The 21,735-nt window shown below is 38.6% G+C and overlaps 1 protein-coding gene across 2 annotated transcripts in view; it reads left to right on the top strand.

Moving 5' to 3' along the window:
• Positions 1-21,310, top strand: part of RAB28 (RAB28, member RAS oncogene family) — a 93,608-nt gene extending 72,298 nt beyond the window's left edge. Inside the window, exons 5-8 of one of the 2 annotated variants that reach the window (XM_045771320.2) lie at positions 5,901-6,004; positions 10,971-11,048; positions 19,058-19,152; positions 20,410-21,310. In XM_045771320.2, the coding sequence (XP_045627276.1) occupies positions 5,901-6,004; positions 10,971-11,048; positions 19,058-19,147 (272 nt within the window). In that variant the 3' untranslated portion in view covers positions 19,148-19,152; positions 20,410-21,310. The remainder of the gene's footprint in view (positions 1-5,900; positions 6,005-10,970; positions 11,049-19,057; positions 19,153-20,409) is intronic. The other variant, XM_045771319.2, reaches the window with a different exon arrangement.
• Positions 21,311-21,735: the final 425 nt, after the last annotated feature.

Raw genomic sequence — 21,735 nt, forward strand, 5'->3', positions numbered from 1 at the left:
TTTCTTCTTCTTCTGACACTTCTTATATTACAAATAACTCTGTGGTGAAGATCTTAATTTATAATTGCTATTTTTCTACACCCCTGATGCTTTCTTCAAGATAAACTCTTCCAAGTTGTGTTACGTGGTCATAGAGTATAAATGTTTTAAGGTTCGGCACAGATTTCTAAGTTGCTTTTCAAAAAGCTAGTTGTACCATCTTTCATCAACTCTGGGTGTTCTCATGTTTTTTATTTTTATTTTGTTTTGTTTTGTTTTTTTCTTTCAGTTTTGCTACTTGAAAGGTAAACTTCAGTTCTTTATTTTTTTTCACTTGCTTTTCTTTGCTTACTGATCAAACAATGCTTTCACAGGTTTATGTGAAACATTTTTAAAAAGGCTTTTAAGGTAGGCTAACATTCTGTCAAATATAATTATTAGTTACCTTTCTGAGAAAATACCACTTCTCACTGGATTGTTAATACTCCATAAAACCCTGACATATGCTTTTGTTGGTATCTCTTTCTTGCTGTAAATCTAAATTATAAAATATGAAATATTGTAAATTGTATTTTAAAAATACCTTAAAAATTGTACAGGTTGTTCTTTCTAACATCTTTCCAAGTTTTATCAAAATTAAGGTGGTTAACCAAAATTAGGCTTCTCATACAACTTCTATTTCATGTATCATGTGATTTTATCAGCATAACAGGTTGACTTATTATCTTGACATCTTTTTTTTTTTTCCTTTTCCATTTTAATATACAGGTCAGAATGAATGAGCCAAGTAATTTTTTTTTTTTTTGCATAGTTGGTTTTGTCAATAAAAAAATTTGGATTTTCTTGTCTAATGTAGACTTAGAATTTTTTCATCTTTGTGCTTTTTATCCCCGTTTATGTTAGCTACACGAGAAAGCCTAGGACATTGATATCATTGGTTTATCTCCTGCAGTCTTATCCTATACAGCCCTGACCTCCCATTTTCAGACGCTAGTTTCGATCCTTTCTTAATTTCTGAGACCCTTCCACATCAGTAAAATTCCTGTATTTTTAATATCTTCCTTGAACAAAAGTTTTAAAACTTCTGCCATATAATGTGTGTACTCACTTGTCTTTTTTGTTGGAATAGTCTATCTTCTATGAGGATGATGCTGTCTTCTCCTGAAGCTCTTTGTTTTTCTTTTCTTAGATTTTATTATTATTATTTTTTAAGTAAACTCTACCCCCAGCGTGGGGCTTTTGAAATCACGACCCTTCCTGGTCTACCAGCTAAGCCAGCCAAGCACCCCTCCTGAAGCTCTTTCAAATGTTGATTTTCCCCTATTGTATCTACCTTATCAGTCAGGACTGGAGGTGGGATAGGTGACCTTGTTCAGTGTTGCTCTTTCCAGACCATTCTCCTTGTCTTCCCTAAAAACCCTTGGATTTGAATATCAAGCCAAATGATTATACCTCCCTCCAGCTAGCTACTTGTATTTTTTAGCGTTATCAGCCAACCCCTGCCTGAACTCCCAGAGATTTCTCCTGGTTCACAGTCACTCCATTACTGTTGCTGTCACCATTCCTGGTAATTCCAGTGTCCACACAGAGTATCCTTGCTTTCTCACGTTCCTTGAGTTCTTTACCTCTAGTCCTCTTGTCCCCGACCTACACTAACATACTTATTCTGAAAACCTAGTCATATCAGTTTCTGGGCCCTCTCTGTAATATTGATACTAATTTCATGTATCCCAGTCTATCCATTATCTCCTGTCTTTCCAGCTCAGCTGCATTAGTAACTCAACTCCAGTAATTTTTAGTCCTACACAAAACCTTAACATCAGCTACCAATTATATCAACAATTTTCAATTTCCTGAACCCCTCCTTACTCAACTTATATTTCATGCTCCATCAGGCTAATCACTTCCTTACGTCTGCTATCTTCAACTTACCTGCCCTTCTTTTTAGTAATTGTGCTTGGTACAGTTTCTCTGCTTAATTACTTAAGTAATTTCTCTGCTTGAATGCAAACCTTCATGTGCTCAGCACCTCCTCCCATGTAGCTGAGTGTGGTTAGAACAAACCTGTGACATACTGTGTCTCATTTTAAATCCAGGTTAACTGTCTTCAAGTGATTTCTCTGAATCCCTCACATCCCACGTCAAATCTGTTAGCATTTTGTACTTACTTTTTATTCCAAAAATGTATTGAGAATCTGCCCTACTTTTTACCATCTCTACTGTTACCAAGTAGAGTGTTGTCCAAACTATTATCTTCTCTTTCTTTAGGTTTTTTGTTTGTTTGTTTTTTTACCAAAAATGGAGGGAATTTTATAGCCTCACATAACTGAAAAACCCAATAACTGTTTTGTCTTCAGCTGTGGTGTGATCCAGGGACTCAAAAAATATGTATGTATCACTGCAACCCAGTCTCTCTTGGCTCTGCTTTCTTCCCTGATTTTTTTTTTCTTAGATTTTTACAGTAGCTTCCTCAGTGGCTTCTCGGCTTTACATTTGACTCTGTAGTTTATTCTCAGCAAAGCAGCCCAAAGGAACCTTTTAAAATGCTGGATTACATCCTTTTTTTCTTTTTTTCTTACAGCCCCCAGTAACTTCCCATCTCTCTTACAATGGCCAGTGCACCCTCTGTGATCTGGTTCCTGGCTTTTTAAACCTCATTTCCCGCTCTTTCCCACTCTTGCTAACTCATTTCAGCCACCCTGGTCTGCTTTTCTCTTATTGCTAAGCATAATCTTCCTTTAGGGTCTTTGCACTTAACAATCATCTCTGACTATGTACTTTACCTATTGGTCTCTTGCCTTTGTTAAAATGTAAGCTCCTTGTATCTGCAGTGCCTGGCCAACTAGACACTCAAATATTTGTTAACTGAACAAGTGAATGATCTATAAAGTGGTTATCCTTTGAAACTGGTAAGCACCTGTTTAAGCAGGGCTATAGTACGCTTGAGGTAAAAGAAGTTGCATGTATATACAATGTTAATGCCTTTGTCCTTCAGTTGCTTAGGTATTGGAACGATATACATGAAAATGTTATCAGTAGTTGTCTGTAGTTAATGGCATTTTACATTTGACATTTCATTTTCATGGTTGTTTTTCTGAATACTTGGGTAATGAATACGTATTACCATTATTAGGAAATTTTTATTCCATTTTCAAAAAATATGAGAACTAGAAAGATGATGAGGTTCACTGAAGGACATAAAGGAAATTAAATCAAAGCACTGAGTGTTATCACATGTATGATAGAGTGTTATCACATGTATGTATTATCACTAGATAATAATTTTAAAATTGCAGAAAGGAAAGATTTTATCAGTGTCTCACTATAACTTTATCTTCAGAGGAAAACTTTGTGGTGCAGTTCTGGGAGGGCCTATTCTATATCTGCTACCTCCTTTGTCAGAATCTCAGTTATTTAAAATAACTTTTCTGATTGCTGATGGTCTTTTATGTTCCTAAAATACGGGTGGTGGCTTTTTTAGGACCTGTATTCTTTTTCATCTTTGGGTTCTTACTGCCTCCCACAGTGCTTGGTAGAGAATAGGTGTTCAAGAAGTGTTTGATGGGGGGTGCCTGGGTGGCACAGCGGTTAAGCGTCTGCCTTCGGCTCAGGGCGTGATCCCGGCGTTCTGGGATCGAGCCCCACATCAGGCTCCTCCGCTAGGAGCCTGCTTCTTCCTCTCCCACTCCCCCTGCTTGTGTTCCCTCTCTCACTGGCTGTCTCTATCTCTGTCGAGTAAATAAATAAAATCTTTAAAAAAAAAAAAAAAAAGAAGTGTTTGATGGATAAATATTGTTGTTTTCAATTGACCAGTGATAGTACTAGTTTCTCATGGTTATCTTTTTTTTAAAAATTAATTTATTTATTTTAGAGAGAGAGTGAGCTGGGGGAGGGGCAGAGAGAGAGGGAGAGAATCTCAAGCAGACTCCTTGCTGGGCCCAGAGCCCAACGTGAGGCTTGATCTCATAACCTTGAGATCATGACCTGAGCTGAAACCAGGAGTCAGACGCTCAGCTTGCTGAGCCACCCAGGTGCCCAATCATGGTTATCTTCATTAAGAAAAACCTTTTGCTTGGGTAGTAAATTCCCCAGGGCTATAGATAAGTGTATGTGGTAGTTAGGTTGTTGATGGATAGGAGGGAAGGAGGAAAAACAAGAAAGAAAAAAACAGAACAATGGTAGACTCTTGCATTCGAAAAGATGGATGCACACACATATTAAATGACAAACTTCATGTTTGTTTTTATTTTTAATTGGACAGTGATTTCATTGGGTAATTTTCTTAGTGACATGATTTGTTCTTACTCATGTTGAATTAGGAAAGCATTTTAGCCTCAATATTATGATAAACTAGATGTATAAATGTCAGTGCTAATAGCTTAGTATTTTATTTTAGTCTTCTACAAATTGATGCCTGTGGTATCTGGACATTTTTTGGCTTGTTCTTGTAAATAAGGTCTCAGTGATGTTTAAGGAACAGCAACTTGTGGCCAGAAAAGAAAAAAGCTCCATATTATCCAAGCTAAGCAATATAAATGAGACTCAGAAATCCCCCACTAGATCAAAAATCTCCTAGAGAAAGATCTCTTGAGCCTACAAACTAAAGACCTTCAATATAATTTTAAATAAAGCCTTTTATGTAGCATGAGAACATTTTTTAGTTGATAATCAATTGCCACTATTATGTAGCCTTAGTAGATTTGCAAATTTACAAGTTTTTACAAGTCAGTTGGGTCCCTTCCTCAGGAAATCAGTTTAAGTTTTTTTTTCCTCTATTGACTCAAAGAGCCTAGTTGTCCTTAAATCCTGCGAATATATTTGCCTTATAATTTGACGGCATTGAGTCAACACCCTTATAGGGTCTGTAGTGTTGTAAAAAGAGAAACTGTCTAATAAAGGATCACATTTGAAAAAATAGACTGTGCTGGATAAAACCACTCTTGGCCACGAGTACTGTGCTTTGCTCTAAAGCACCGACACCTATTCAAGGAAATACTCCCTGACCCGGTGCTTTCAGAATGTAGACTTTAGCTTTGGAAAGCAACTGAGATGTATCTTTGTGAAATTAAACCGTGGTTTCAAATAAAGTAAACATGCAACAAAATATTGCTACCTTTTGGCACAAAATTCTGTGTTTGTGTTAACATTGAAATTTATAGAGATTGCAGAACTATTGTAATTATTAAAGTAATTAAATTGTTTCAAACTAAATGTGCTTGGGTAAGTGCATCTTACTTTCAGTTATAGTCGACCCTTGAACAACATTGGGTTTGGGGTGCCGATCCCCTGCATCGTCAAATCCATGTATAACTTTTGACTCCCCAAAACGTAACCACAAACAGCGTACTGTTGCCTGGAGGACTTACTGATAACATAAACAGTCAATTAACACATGTTCTGTTTGCTGTGTGTATTATATACTATATTCTTACAATAAAGTAAGGTAGAGAAAAGAATAGCTCTTAAGAAAATCACAAGGAAGAGAAAATACTTTCACAGTACTGAACTGTAAAAATCCACATCTAAGTTCAAACCCACTTTGTTCAAGGGTCAACTACAATCATTATGTTTAAACATGTTATGCTAAGTAGATCTGTTTTGGGTCTCATCAGCATTCCCGAAGCTGTAGGAAATAAGAATGATAGTTTTCGTTTTTCAAGCACTTTTCATGTGCTGGTCATTGTGGACCATCCGTGGATTCACTGTCAAATAACTCTACACAAGGCAGGTGTATTTGTTAGTCTCAGTTTTTAGACTTATAGACTCAAGCATAAAAAGGATAAAGAAATTGCTCAAGGTGACACAGCTAGTGTCTAAGCTGGGATATGTTATTGGAAAGTAAATCAAATTTAAACATGTTAACAGTGTTTTGATTGACTCTTATATCGAGTTTTGTTCACTGTTTTTGTTCACTTTTCTAGTTGATTTGGAGCATATGCGAACAGTAAAACCTGAAAAACACTTACGGTTTTGCCGGGAAAATGGTTTTAGTAGCCACTTTGTCTCAGCAAAGACAGGAGACTCTGTAAGTAAAACAATGAATACTGAATATTATGAGTGATCTTTTGTTTAATAATAATATTCACAGGAAGTACACTTCCCAGGCTTAACTTTTGGAACAAATTAATTCCTATTGAAGACATAAAATAGATAAAATGTTTATTCTGTTTACATTATATCTATAATTCATTTAACATAAGTTTCTGGTTATTTTAGGGAATTTAAAAGTATGAGAGTTAAAAAGAACAACAAAAAAAGAAAGAACATAAAAATCACCCACTATGTCAGCATCCAGAGATGACCATTCACAACCTCATATGATTCCTTATAGTTTTCCGATGCTCACAAATGCTCGTGCTGTTGCTGTTGCTGCTGGTGAATTGCATTCACTGAATGCTTGCTTTGTGCCTTGCATTGTGCTTCTCCCATTATCTCAGCGCTACAGATGAGTCTGAGAGGGATTATGTAATGGGGGTCCAGGTTACACAGCTAATGAGTGGTGGGGATAGGATTTGTAAACCTAAGTAGTGACACTCCAGGGTTATTAACTGCACTAAATAGGGGTGCCTGGGTGGCTCAGTCATTAAGCGTCTGCCTTCAGCTCAGGACATGATTCCAGCATTCTGGGATCGAGCCCCACATCGGGCTCCCTGCTCAGTGGGAAGCCTGCTTCTCCCTCTGCCTCTCCCCCTGCTTGTGTTCCCTCTCTCACTGCCTCTCTCTCTGTCAAACGAATAAATAAAATCTTTAAAAAAAAATTAAGATCATAAATACAGAAATAATTTGGTGTTTTAGTTTTTTATTTAATATATTTACGTGCAGAAAATTTGGCCATGTCATTTAATATTATTAAATAGATTTAATCATCAGATTTAATTAGATTTAATAATCCATACTACCGCCAACATTGTGCCATATCACCGTGGTGTTTTTTTAACATCCAGGATTTATTTATTTGCTTTTCAATCTTTGTCAGTTTGGTAGGCCAAAAAAAAAAAAAAAGCTGTTTTGCTGCTTGAATTTTTTTGATTGCTATCGAGGTTGAACTTTAAAAAATTTCATTAAGTTTATTTTCTGATTATTATCAGAACCCTTTCCCCCAAGATAATGCAAACATGGGCGCATACCCACCCACACATGCTATTTAAAAATATATAAAATCAGTACTTCTTGATAAGTTGATGGATTGGGCTTCACCCTCACTTACCTTTCTGGAGTCTTCTGTCATTTGAGAATTAATTAATTGATTAATCAATTAATTTTGAGAGGGAGCGAGTGAGCATGTGAGCAGGCAAGGAGGGGCAGAGGGAGAGGGAGAGAGCGAATCTTAAGCAGTCTCCCTGCCCAGTGTGGAGGCTGATGCAGGGCTCAGTCTCACAACTGTGAGATCACGACCTGAGCTGAAATCAAGAGTCGGAAGCTTAACCGACTGAGCCACCCTGGTGCCCCTAGAATTATTTTAACTTCTGGTATTTTATCTTGTGTTTAACCACTCCATATTTTTTGTGTACTTACGTTGAACCATCCTTAAAAATCCTCGTTATTTTCTTTTGAAATGCAACTTTGAAGTGGTTCATTCTTGTGGAATCACTTTGAGACTTTAGTCATCTCCATCTTCAGGTTATTTTCCTCATCACTGGGGAGTTGAGCTCCTGACTGTACTTTCTCTAACAATACCTTTGTTGTAATTCTTAGTGATTTCAGTGTCTTTATTTGTCCTGCACCCCATCTCAGCCACTCACTCCCAGGCTTTGTCATTACAAATCACTACAGCTCTTCTGTTACCTCCTATCTCAGTGTCAGACATCCTAATCACTGACCACCCTCCGGTCTTTCCAGCTCATAGTCCTGAGTGCCCTCATCCAGTCCATTTTCAGTCCCGGCAGGACCTGCCAGACGCTGATCTTAACGCCTTTTTAATGTCCTTAACCTCCTTTCATGTCCTCATTTTCCTAACTTAAATCTCATGGCCAACCAAAAATCATTGCCATGCATATGCCCTCAGTTCCCTTTCCTCTCTTTGACTTTATCAGACTCATTTGGCTAAACCTTAACTCTGGTTTAAACCAAGCCCCCACTGTTCTGTGGCAGCCCCCAGGCATTTGAACATGATGTGAGAGAGACAGAGCCATGCTGGAGGTTTCACTTAAAATTCGCAATCACTAGCCTGAGGTGAGCCCTTAATGCTGCTCAGTAATTCTACCACGTGTCCCTAGGCCATCATCACTCTCTCTCACCTAGATGACTGTTTTCATAGCTTCTCTTCTCTCTTCAGATCTTCAACATTTCCTCATCCATTCTCTCAGCTGATGACCTTGTTTCCTATTCTATAGAAATTTGAAGTCAAGAGAAGATAACTGCATACCCTTGCCACCATGTTTGCCCCCACTCACCTCACTCCCTGCCTCTGTTCCCGTATCTTCTGTCTTCTGTACGGTTACTGTGGGACAGACCTTCTGTGCTCCTGGCTAGGGCCCATTCCTCCACTACGCATTGGTCCCATTTCTCTTGGCCTAGTAATGAGCATTGATTACTCAGCAATTCTCTCTCCTTCCTGCATCATCGCTTGTTTTCTGTCTACTGGATTATTTGATCAGCATACAAAATATTATGACTTATCTTAAAAACAGGAAACTCTTGGTCACACACTCTTCTCTAGCTGTTGCCTTCTTTCTTTCCCCTAGTTCCAGTGGGATGTGTTTTGAAAGAGGTGTCTCCAGTTTTTTCTTTACAGTTTCTCTTGAACAGTTTCAGCTGGACTTTTTCACCCAGTATTTCACCTGAACTACTGTTATTAAAGTCACCAGTGACCTAGTTTTTGCTAAATGTGGTGGTCAGTTCTTAGTCCTCATCTTACTTGACTTAGTTGAGGCATATGAAACAGTTAATCACTCTCTTCTGTGAAATACTTTCCTCACTTACCTTCCAGGTACTACACCTCCTGGTTTACTCTTACCTCACTAGCTACTCTCTCTCAGTTCCTTTTGCTGATTCCCTCTCACTCCAACTTCTGAATATTGGAGTGCCTTAGGGCTCAGTCCTTGGATATCTTTTTCTAAACTTTTTCCCTTAGTTGCCTCATTTAGCCCCAGGGCTTTGACAGACCTCTTCCCTGAACTCCAGACTCCTATAGTCCAGCTGCCTGCCCAGCACCTCCACTCAGCTGCCTGATAAGCGGCCCTAATTTTATTCAGGTTCAGAACTGAACTCTTGAAGTCTTTCCTGAAATCTCCCATAGTCTTCCCCAGTTCAATAAATGGCAGATGTTCTACTAATTGCTAAGGCGGAGAAAATTTTAGAATCATTCTTGACTCCTCTCTTTCTTTTATACCCCACATCTATTGCCAAGTCCTCTTGGTTCTACTTTCATGATGTATGCAGATATGTCTGGATATACCCTCTCTACTGCTACCACTTTGTTTCAAGCCTCCATCATCTCTTACGTTAGTGTCCTTGCTGGCTCCTCTTTTTGTACCCTTGATCTTCTGTAGTGAGAATACTCAATACAACAATCAGACTGACCCTATTAAAATAGAAGTCACATCAAGCCACCTTCCCATGGCTTCCATTTAACTCAGAATAAAAGCCAAAGTCTTTCCATAGCCTACCAGATCTTATGTGATTTGTACTCCCTTAATCTTTTTGCTTATTTTCCTTCACAATCCCCCACTTTCTCTCCATTCCACCACACTAGCTTTCTTATTTTTCTTGAATGTTGACCATCAGTGAACTATCATGTATAATGATTTTTAGGGTATAAATGACATAAGCCTTTTGGAGATATGTATCTTTTTTTTTTTAGAAATCAAAATTAGGGGGCGCCTGGGTGGCACAGCAGTTAAGCGTCTGCCTTCGGCTCAGGGCATGATCCCAGCGTTATGGGATCAAGCCCCACATCAGGCTCCACTATGAGCCTGCTTCTTCCTCTCCCACTCCCCCTGCTTGTGTTCCCTCTCTCTCTGGCTGTCTCTCTGTGGAATAAATACATAAAATCTTAAAAAAAAAAAAGAAATCAAAATTAGTTGCAATAAATATTCAGTAAGTAATCATGAGATAAGTAGGGGTAAAAATATGATAAGACACTTAAGAAGCAGAGACAAGTATATCATTGCAGTCAGTATCTGGATTGAAGTCCTAGGAATCCTAGTGGGCCCAGCATAAGCTAAGTATGTATGAAAGGCTGTTTATAGAAAATACTGTTGATTTCTGTTTAATGATAACAGAGTATACTACTCCTTTACCCTGAACCAATAAAATAAAGATTACTAAGTTGTTTTGCTCAAGAGATATGGAGAATTTATTGAAATTGGTGAAAGCCACAAAGATTATTAAAGGGTTGGAAGGTAAGATCTTTTAAGATAGGCTAAAGCCAGATCAAAAGACCAATATAGAATTGGCAATGAAAAACCTGGGTACTAAAGTACAGACTAATTTATTTTCCCCAGTACTTTTAGGAGTTTGTTATGCTAGTAGTCTTTTTTTTTTTTTTTTAATGTGGCATCTGTAATTAATTCTCTTATGTTAAAAATTTTAAAATGTATGGGTATCTGGGTGGCTTAGTCAGTTAAGCGGCTGCCTTTGGCTCAGGTCATGATCCCTGGGTCCTGGGATCCAGCCCTGCATCGTTGGACTCCCTGCTCAGTGGAGAGTCTTCTTCTCCCTCTCCCTCTGTCCCTCCTCCTGCTTGTGATCTCTCTTTCTCTCAAATAAATAAAATCTTTAAAAAAATAAAATTTTTAAAATGTAAATTTTTAATGTGTTTATGTTTAGACCAATTTAGTGAATTGCATGATTTTCAAATTATGATTTAATCATTTAAAAATTATTACACTTAAAATGTTAGTATATTTGACAAAGCTATTCTTGTAATAACCTGTTACATCATATTTTCACAATTCTTGATGTTTATCATTTTTTAGAAAGTTCAATTTATTTGAAGGCAACTTAAGCATGCCTGTTTTAAATCATTTAAACCTATTTTTGTTATGTAGGTCTTCCTGTGTTTTCAGAAAGTTGCTGCTGAAATCCTTGGAATCAAGTTAAACAAAGCAGAAATAGAACAGTCACAGGTGATTATATTGAACTTTATATTTTTAAAAATCAATTTATTTCCTAAAAGACATTAATTTTCACCACTGACTCCTTTCACATTTATGCATTCTATGTACATATCCCTAAAAGCCTTAGGAATAAATTGTGTGTATGAATGAATCAGTGTTTATTGTGGAAGATGGAGGATGTTAATTTTTGCCCAATTATGATACCCTTGAAACTTCATTTTGTCCTAAAATTGAGATTAATATAATACACATTTCATCAGTGGTTAAATAATGGGTTAAGATGCTGACCATATTGTTTTGTACTTCCTTCTTTAAGTTCTTCCAGGATTTCTGTACTACAATATTCTTTTTATATTTCATACAAAAATCCCAACAATTTATCTAAGTTTAGTCTTAGACTTTACTCCATTTGGCATCCTCCATGTTCACTTTGGTAAAACATTACTTTTTCTTTAAGTCTGTGTTCTCTGTTCTAATCTAAAACACCCCCTACTATAATGATATTAATTCTCGATGCTATTTTATTGTAAATTTAATGCACAATTTAATAATGGTATTAATTATTGAAGATTTTGGAATTCTTTCACTATTTCTTAGACTAATAAAATAAATGTGAATACCAGCAATCAAGCATTTAAAAATACCACCATAATGGTATACCAATTCACATGTTTGATAGAATGAAAAATCAGAGTAAGAGCCTAGAGTTTAAAGTTAAGTTTTTGGTTTGCTAGAAGCAACAAATAAATTACATTTTTCCTCAATCCTGTCCACTCTATGCCCATCCCATACAGCTAAAAAGATACAATTGTCTTTTCCCATCCTTATATTTTCTTTAATTTTTTCAGTGATCTGTCTTATTTTCATGGTCACTCTGTGTGTGTGTGTGTGTGTGTGTGTGTGTGTGTGTGTGTGTGTGTTTTAAAACAAAGCAGATATCAATTGAAAATTTTTATGCTGAAGTGACTCTTTCTAGGACTTGATTACAATATTTGAAACTCTGGAAATCTCTTTTTATTTCTCATTTTTCAAAAGACATTTATTTCAGCACTTATTATGCTCAGTCATGGTGTTAAGATATCTTATGCCATGTAAATTACTCCCAGACACATAAAAATAGTTGCAATTGACTCTTGATCAATTCAGGAATTGGGGACACTGACCATCCCCCCACAGTTGAAAATCCACATGTAACATTTGATGCTACCAGAACTTAACTACTGTTGCCTACTGTTGATTGGAGCCTTACTGATAAACAGTTGATTAACACATATTTTGTATGTTTTATGTATTATGTACTGTATTCCTTCAATAAAGTAAGCTAGAGACAAGAAAATGTTTTTAAGAAAATCTTAAGAGGAGGGGCATTTGGGTGGCTCATTAGGTTACGCTTCCAACTCTTGGAATGGAAAAAAGGGAGCTTGAGTGATAGGTGGGCCCTCCTAGAGGCGAAGGTGTGCAGGTAGGTCACAGGCAGCCACTCTGGGAAAGAATGCCGTTTACTGCCTCATCTCCAGAACAGTGCTCAGGTTCAGCAGTAACTCCAGAGAGATGGACTAACTTGGATATTTTTAAAAAGCAAAATTTTAGGGGCGCCTGGGTGGCACAGCGGTTAAGCGCCTGCCTTCGGCTCAGGGCGTGATCCCGGAGATCCGGGATCGAGCCCCACATCAGGCTCTTCTGCTATGAGCCTGCTTCTTCCTCTCCCACTCCCCCTGCTTGTGTTCTCTCTCGCTGGCTGTCTCTATCTCTGTTGAATAAATAAATAAAATCTTTAAAAAAAAAAACAACAAAATTTTAGTGATGCTTTATTAATGTTCTCAGCTCACTCTTAGTCACAAGAGCCAGAAAGCTACTATCTTGACTTTAGAGATGGACTTTACATCTAGGCATATTTTAACTAAATAGGGTATCATATGTGTTAACTGCATAGCTCTACCTTTCCTGTGCACCTTACCTTTTTAGTGCACCCCATCTTGTTTATTATGCGATGACACTTAACTCAGTCTTCAGTTTGTTGGTGGAGTGTAAATGAATTCATTCATTTGAAGATGAGTTCACATTACGAGAGCCCTCTTTTGTTGTTTGTCAGAATCCTTTGTGTAGGGAAATCTCATTCTTCTTTCCCGAATCTCATGAATTTGGTGTCTTTGCCAATTAAATTATCGATTTCACAATTAACAACATTTCTCAGTGGAAACATTTTCAAAAGTTCAGATTTTAAAAAGAGGTTTCTAAGAACTTACATGCAAGCCAGCAAGCCATGTTGAGCACAGTTATTTCTTTTTTAATTGAAATATATTTGACAGGGCGCCTGGGCGGCTTAGTCGTTAAGCATCTGCCTTCAGCTCAGGTCATGATCCCAGGGTCCTGGGATCAAGCCCCGCATTGGGCTCCCTGCTCAGTGGGAAGCCTGCTTCTCCCTCTCCTACTTCCCCTGCTTGTGTTCCCTCTCACGCTCTCTCTGTCTCTGTCAAATAAATAAATAAAATCTTAAAAAAAAATATGTTTGACATATAACATTGGATAAACTTAAGGTGTATGACATGTTAATTTGATACATTTATGTATCGTAATATGATCACCATTGTAGTGATAATTAGCACCTCTATCACATAATTACCTTTTCTCTTAGCAGTTGGAATAATTAAGCTCTAGTGTCTTAACACGTTCGATGATTATAATACAATATTGTTGTCTGTCTTCACTGTACTGTGCATTATATTCCTAGGGCTTATTTACTATTCGTTTTAAATTTGTACCCTTAAACAACATCTCTTTGTCTTCCCCGGTATGGGGAAACACCCGATCCCTGGCAACTACCATTTTATTCTCTGTTTTCACAAGTTTGGCTTTTTAAAATTCCACATATAAGTGATACCACACAGTACTTGTCTTTGTTTGACATCTGTCACTTAGCATAACATGCTCAAGGTCCATCCATGTTGTCACAAATGACAGAATGTCTTCCTTTCTCATATATATACTCCATTGTATATATATGTACTATATTTTTAAAAAAGATTTATTTATTCATTTTAGAGAACACCTGTGTCTGAATGTAGGGAGAAGGGTAGGAGAGGGGGAGGGAGTCTTATGCAGGCTCCATGCTGAGCACAGACCATGAGATGGGGCTTGATCCCATGATCCATTAGATCATGACTTATGAGATCACAACCTGAGCTGAAACCAAGAGTCGGATGCTCAATGGACTGAGCCACCCAGGTGCCCCATATATGTACCACATTTTTTTTATCCATTCAGCTATTGATGGACACGTAGGTTGTTTGTATATCTTGAGCTATTGTAAACAATGTTGCAATGAACATGGGGGTGCGTATATGTTCAAGTTAGTGTTTTTATTTTCTTTGGCAAAATACCCAGAGTTAGAATTGCAAGATTGTATGGTAGTTCTGTTTTTACTTTGGGGGGGAACCTCCACACCGTTTTCCATAGTGGCTGTACCAATGTACATTCCCACCAGGAGTGTAAAAGGATTCCCTTTTCTCCACTTCCTCCCCAACATTTGTTGCTTTCTTCTTGATGATGGCCATTCTAACTGGTAAGTGACTGAGAGAGGGGGAGAGAAAAAGAGGTGGGGCAGGGAGGCAAGGCAAAGAGGGAAAGAGAGTGCACACTTGCTTTCTGTGTTTTTTGACAGATTCCTGAGGGAATTTGGTGTAGCATTTGAAAGTGTTTTGTATTATTTTCTGGAGAAGGAGCTGGTCTTTAGACTCCCAGTCACATGGAAACTGATGCTATAGTAATTCAGTTTGTGACATAGGTATTTATGATCAGGTTATAGTCTTGGTTGTATTCAGTGATTATTTAAAGAGATTCCGCTGTTTTAGTTCTAACCTTGTTTGTTCCTCCTAGGGAGTTCTTTAAAGTGAGTTACCAGCACATTTTGCAAGCTTTGCAAGGAAGGGGAAGGGGAAAGGGGAGGAAAGAAAGGGAACACAGTTCATGAATACAGCATACATTCTTTGGTGGTCCGCTTCTTACCAGGGGCCACAGTAGAATCTGGGAATCCAGAGAGGAATACGTGGAAGTCCTTGTCCTCACGGAGCTCCCAGAACAGGTGGGGCAGACAGCTATTTAAACACTTCTGTACACTCTAGCTGCCTTGTCCACAGTCCCCGATTTAAGCAGTAGTTGCATTTGTATCATTTATCAGTTCTTTTTTCTCCCCCAACTATTCTCCTCTAAGATGGTGTAAAAACTGGGACTAGTTGTTAACAAGTGTCCTCATTTCCCATATTGTTCAAGTTTTTTTTGTTTGTTTGTTTGTTTACAAAGTAGTCAAACCTTTAGGGAAAAAAAACCGAATTTCTAATTACTGTTCTCTCAAAGGTGCAGCATTCAGCTTTTCAGTAATGCACCAGATAATCCAAGGAGAAAATGCATACTCCTGTGTCTTATCTCTTTCAGTCTGAATTGCAAGGAGGTTTTGCAGTATATACCTGATATTAAGAGGGGTGGTTTTTTAAAAAAATTATTTGTCAGAGAGAGAGAGAGAAGGAGAGGGGGCACAAGCAGGGGGAAGCTTCGGGCAGAGTGAGAAGCAGGCTCCCTGCTGAACAAGGAGCCTGATGCAGGACTTGATCCCAGGACCTTGGAATCATGACCTGAGCTGAAGGCAGATGCTTAATGGACTGAGCCATGAGCCACCCAGGCATCCCAAGAGTTCTTAATGCATTTTTAATAAGCCTTGACATTTTCACTTGTCAGTTAATAAACTGTGAATTTCTGGGGCTCCTGGGTGGCGCAGTCGTTAAGCGTCTGCCTTTGGCTCAGGGCGTGATCCCGGCATTATGGGATCGAGCCCCACATCAGGCTCCGCTATGAGCCTGCTTCTTCCTCTCCCACTCCCCCTGCTTGTGTTCCCTCTCTCGCTGGCTGTCTCTCTCTCTGTCAAATAAATAAATAAAATCTTTAAAAAAAAATAAACTGTGAATTTTTGTTTGGTTTGAATTTGGTAAGCATTAGTTTCCTCAAAACAAAAATTTCTCTCATGTCTGAGACACTAAACTCACTTAAAAAATATATATATATATATATATATGTCCCCTCTGAATATTTCCATGCTGCATATGAACATGTCTGGTGTAGGGCCTGGTATGTAGTAGGCATGCACATAACTGTACAACTCAAGTGCCCATTTAACCCCTGATCCTAGGGTCCGTCTCTGTGGCTTTATCTGAATATTGACCTTCCTTAAGGAGCCATAAGGAGCTTAGATTTTTCTTACGTAGATGTTAATCTTTATTATTTTTTCCAGTCTGTTTACAAAAACTGCCCTGAGATTCCTTTCTTATCCTAAACATCACTTGTCTTCCTTGCAGAACTTACTTACTCGCTTTGTACATACTATTCTAGTTCTCAGACACTGAACATTGCTTAACGGATTTCCATATCATAGCCCATATTTTTCTTTTCCTCCTCACCTCTTAAAGTTACTTTTCATATAGTTTCAAGATCTAAAGGTGGGACTTTAGAGACGATGTAGATAAACCTTGTGTTTTTATATCAGGAAGTTGTAAAGACCGAAGTGGTAAAGTAACTTGCATCCAAAGTTACGAAGGTTCTGGCTGCATCTAAGGGCACTTTATATGGAAGAAAAAGAAAAGAAGTTTCTCTTAAGTTCCTGCCGTGTGCAAAGTTCCATGCTTTAAAAAATGCTATAACCATGCGTTAAGTGATAATCTATAATTTTGTTGCACTTTGAATATATATCAACCATAGTATTATTTAATAGCTTACATCTCTGTATTCCGTGCTAGACTCTTACACATCTCGGAAACAGAGATTATGTATTATTTATCTGAATGTCTTCAATATCTAGAACAGTGATTAGCTTTGGATGAGTGATAGTGACAAGGTATGTGTACTCCATATCCTGAATGTGACAAACTACAACTTTTGCGGTGGCAGATGTGTTGCTACTATCTGGGTTAAGACACAGTCGCAGAATGGGCCAAACTGATCTTCAGTGTCCTCCCAAGAGTCCATCTCTACTCTCCACACCTTCCTGCCCCAGCTCCTGGGTTGCTGTCTTGCTCACCTCTGCGTAGCTGCCGCTTCCCTTTCCAATATCCACTCACAAGTAAACACTCTGACAGAATAAGGGTTAAGCTGGTGTTTAGCCACACGGCTTCTTTCCTCTTAGGGCCGTTTCTTTATTTTCATTCCATTAACTAATTGCAGGGAACAATAGCAGAGTGTACTTTGTGACTCCACAGGTACAAGGTGGTGTTTTGTAGGTAACATTTTCTCTGAAAACATCAGTGAATGGCTTGTAAACAAGCTGACTACTATGAAACCAGCTACCATGAAGTTTATGGCATGGAAATTATGTTTTTCTCCTCATAGAAAGCAAAGTTTTGAATCTGCAGAGCTTTAGTCTGGCTTCCAGTTGAGAAACTTTGTACAAAGCTTTATGTCAGACAGCCAAGGCCTCCAAGAAAGATGTTGCCTTGTTAGTTCTTCATTAATTTGATGAAAATTAATGGTGAAAATCCAAGTCATTTATGTTAGGCAATACTTCAACCAAAATGTCTTGACCACAGGTCAGTAACCTGGTTGTGTTTATAGGATAGGGTTTAAACCAACATTGTGGAGGATTAATGAGTTGCTTACTGATTATGAAAATCCCCTTTCTTTATTGTAACCCATAGTTTGGCATGAAACAGTTAGGTTTGGGGAGGTCGGATAATGGTGTTCAACGTTAATACCTCATGTGGCAGTTGGTAATTCTTCTGTTGATAGCATCAGGCTGAATGCCTAGTAAATCATGAGGCTTGTCCAGAAGTTAATGCTGCTTGCTAGAGAATTGGAGCAGAGCCCATCCAAGGCTAATATACCATAGAATCCTCTTCATTTACTCTCAGTTGTTTATCCAATCGTTATAAATGTTATCACAAACAACTGCCCGTATTAACATGTATTTCTATATGTGTTAATTAATAGATACTAATATGAAGAAAGATTTTCTGAAATAAGATATTTGAAAAAAGTGAGGATAATTTCAAGTGTAAGAAATTTGAGGGGAGCACGTTATCTCTATCATACATACTTGTCATACATGCTCTTTTCATCCTAAGGGTTATAGCAATCCAAAACCTATCAAAGTAGTTTTGATTTTTTATTTAGCAAAACTTTCGATATTTGAAACAGTAGCTATTGTGCCTAAACACTATATGTCTGGACTTTTTCTTAAATGAAAGAAAAGTGTGTTTCGAACTTGTTTATTTCTATATGGAATTTGGAAGCATGGAGGTGAGGGTTGTGTGGGATGAGGGAATGAGCATCAAAAAGAAGTCTTTGACAAGTACTAGATATTATTAAGTGTAAAGATTGTAAGTGGCACATGGCTTCCTCTGATTTATGCGTCCACTCCCCACCTTCAAAGAAAATTAATTACTCCTTCTCCTGTGTTCCCTCAACATATTGTAAGTCCACTAGTAAAGCTCTTATCTTGTATGGCAATTAGCTGTGTACATGTTTCTCCCTCCGTTTAGTCCAGAGCACCTTGTGAACAGAGCCTGTGTAATTCACCCATGTAATTCACCCAATATAGAGTGACTGGCACACAGAGAGATCTTCAGTAATATTTGTTGAAAAAGATGGAATTAAATACTTTTACTGCGCTTTAGTATAGAAAAGCCCTGTAATTCTTTGTTGTCCTCTGAAATTCTGGGTGTTATAGATATAATGTGTCTTTGTGATACCAAAAAGAGAACTTGCAACTTGTCTGGGAGGTTCGGTACACATGTCTATTTCAATAATTAAATAGAGTTGCAAAGAATAATGTTTCATGGATCTTCACTCATTTTCTTTCCCTTTATATGCATATATTCTGCTGTTTTTTTCTGTGACATGTTTAAATTTATGTATGTATTTTTCTGCTTTGGTGTTCCCTTCTATTTTCAGTCATTGAACATACTTTCCATTTTTTCTTTTTTTTCTTTTCCCCCCTCTTTCTTCTTCATCTTGTTTATGTTGTATGGAATTGGCAGCATATTGTCAGGGCAGAAATAGTGAAGTACCCGGAAGAAGATAATCAACATACCAACTCTGCTCAGAGTAGAATCTGTTCAGTACAGTAGTGCAGGTATTAATGGGTAAACGGATTGCAATTTGGGGGAGGGGGGCGGGGGGACTAGCTGTCTTGCTCTTTATTCCTTATGAGTAGAGAAGTTCAAATGATTATTGTACATTATTGGGAATTAATATTGTTCATGGTAAGTCCTGTTTTAGAACTTTGAAAAACTGATTCTTTGCCAGGAGACTGACAAACAAGGAATTGGAACAAATTAAAATAGCATTTCAGTTACTTTCAAACATATTTGTCTTTATGGTTGTGTTTATCACATGTGCAGTGGAGAGTTGAGACAGTTACTACATTATTCAGTGCTTCCCATTTTTTCCTGAAATAGCAGGGTAGTTGAAAGAGTATTTTTAAAATTTGCCTTGAATTACCTTTCTTTGTCTGCTTCTGTACGCAGACTTAGTAATAGAGTTGAGGACAGTGAAGGAGCTGTTTTAATTTTAATTATTACTTAAGGCATATTGCTGAATTCATCATTGAAGATATTCCTTGAAGTGTGGGTTAGGGGGATGGAAAGAAGAGTTAAAAGTGTCTTTTGGTTTAAATTATTTTAGTAAAACATGAATATGAGGTAATTTTCTAAATTTTTCATTCTGTATTTTCTTAGAGTCATTACTCATAACCCAATAGTGAGCTCTTTGGAAGTAAATTAGGGATTTGGGAGGAAAGTTCTAAAAATTGGAAAAGTTTTAAAAATTGGGCTGCTCAAAACATTTCTCCTTTATATGTGACTCCTATTTAACATTTACACGTTTTCTTGCTAACTTGCAAATTGCTGCAGGCAGTCTAAAAAAGTTATGGCTGGGTATAATGGTTTATTTAAATATTAATAAATAATGACATATATTTACTTGAAATTATGAGGTCTTGCCTATGAATTAAAACACGTGAGTGATTAATTCTAATTCCTTTGCTTTAAATTATAACCAGGGTTTAGTTTTTTATATTGATTTGTCAATTTTGTATTAGACTTGTAACCTCAAGTTAATGTTGTAAAACCAGAGACGACTCAGTAAAAGAATTGCTCTTCTGTCCTTATAAAACAAAAAACCCCCAAACCCAGACCCAAGCCCCTCACTGCCCAGCATCTCAGCTCTACATCAGTTTGTTCTGACTGATTCTTTTCATATCAGCTCTGGCTTCATTTATGGTGTCTGTCATCAGAAGTTCACCAAAGTTCAGAAAATAAAAATATACTTTAACGAGCTCTTTCTAAACGTTCTGATGTGCTGATAATAGCTCTGTTTTCTTTTATGACAGAGGGTGGTGAAGGCAGATATTGTAAACTACAACCAGGAACCTGTGTCGAGAACTGTCAACCCTCCCAGGAGCTCTATGTGTGCAGTTCAGTGAGCGCATGTTACCTTTGCACCCGTGGTCCTGGCTGCCCTTCGCCCCGTGTGGGCCCGGGGCCTCTAGAAGCTCTGTTATCAGTGGCCATCTCTGTAGTGTTCAGTTAACACTTTCCTCCCGGCTCCCTCGGCGCGGCCGCCACGGCCTCCGGCAGCTCCTCGGCCCGGACGGATTGCACTTGATTGCACTTGGGGACAACACACTCGGAATCCAACATGGAAAGCCCCTTGTCTGGCATTAGACTGCTTCACTGAAAGGGAATGATGCTGGTTCTCTTTCCCTTCTTTTATCTCCGATGTCAGCTTTTTTAGACAAGTGTGAAGGCGTGCCAGTCTTGACCGGCGGCCGGGATGTGGCCAGCACGGTTTCGCTCTCTCACCTGAGCTCCTGGCTGGCGGGGCGCTTCCCGCTGCCCACGCTTAGACAAGGTATATACTTTATCTGCAGATGCTTCAGAAGGCCTTCTTCCGCTGTCTATCGTGAGTGAAAATATATAAAGTTGTATCCAACTGAAAATGCTTGAAATAAAGCTGTAATCTATTTTTTTCATTTTTTAAAAAGGGCCTAATTGTTGATACTGTAACTGTAGCTCCCAAAGTCGTACTTGCTGTCGTAGTTTTATTCCTGTGTCATGGTCACTACGCATCGTGTCACTGAGGTGCGCTGGCTCTCTGATAGTGTTCAGCCGATGTCTCCTCCGACCCGTCCGTGCTCCCGGCACGAGGCACGGCTGTTGTTGGATCGTTGTGGGTCAGACTGTACCTGATGTTCAGATGTTCTTCTCCTGCAAATAAACTTATTTCAGTTACTTTTTTGGGGGAATTTTCTTTCGGGTGTCTGCCTTTTAGTTTCAGCAAACAAAGTGTATTGGGATACGGAGTGAGGGAGCGCGTCACGTTTCCTAAGCTTCCCGTCTCTCGGACGGGTAGGTTGCTTTGTTGGGCCGATGCGGGTCCACGGCCGCACGTCAGGGACTCCGCCCGAGGCGCACCCTCCGTCTCTCCCTTTCTCATCCCGACCTTCCGTGCTGCGCACCTCTGCGCGGGTAGAGCCCGGACTCACTGCTGCGTGCTGTGTGCTGCCCTGCCTTCCTGTCTGAGCGCGCGGCGCCCCCCGCCTGGGACGCCCCCCGCCCCGAATTCTGTCTTCTGCCAGCCAGCCTTCAGGCACGGCGAGGGCAGCGCTCTGTGTATCTTGCTCACCGTTGTGTCGTGTTTTCTGTACGAAGGCACA

This window comes from Ursus americanus, chromosome 8, assembly GCF_024610735.1.
Source record: "Ursus americanus isolate L20-20 chromosome 8, mUrsAme1.1.p, whole genome shotgun sequence".
Lineage (NCBI taxonomy): Eukaryota > Metazoa > Chordata > Mammalia > Carnivora > Ursidae > Ursus > Ursus americanus.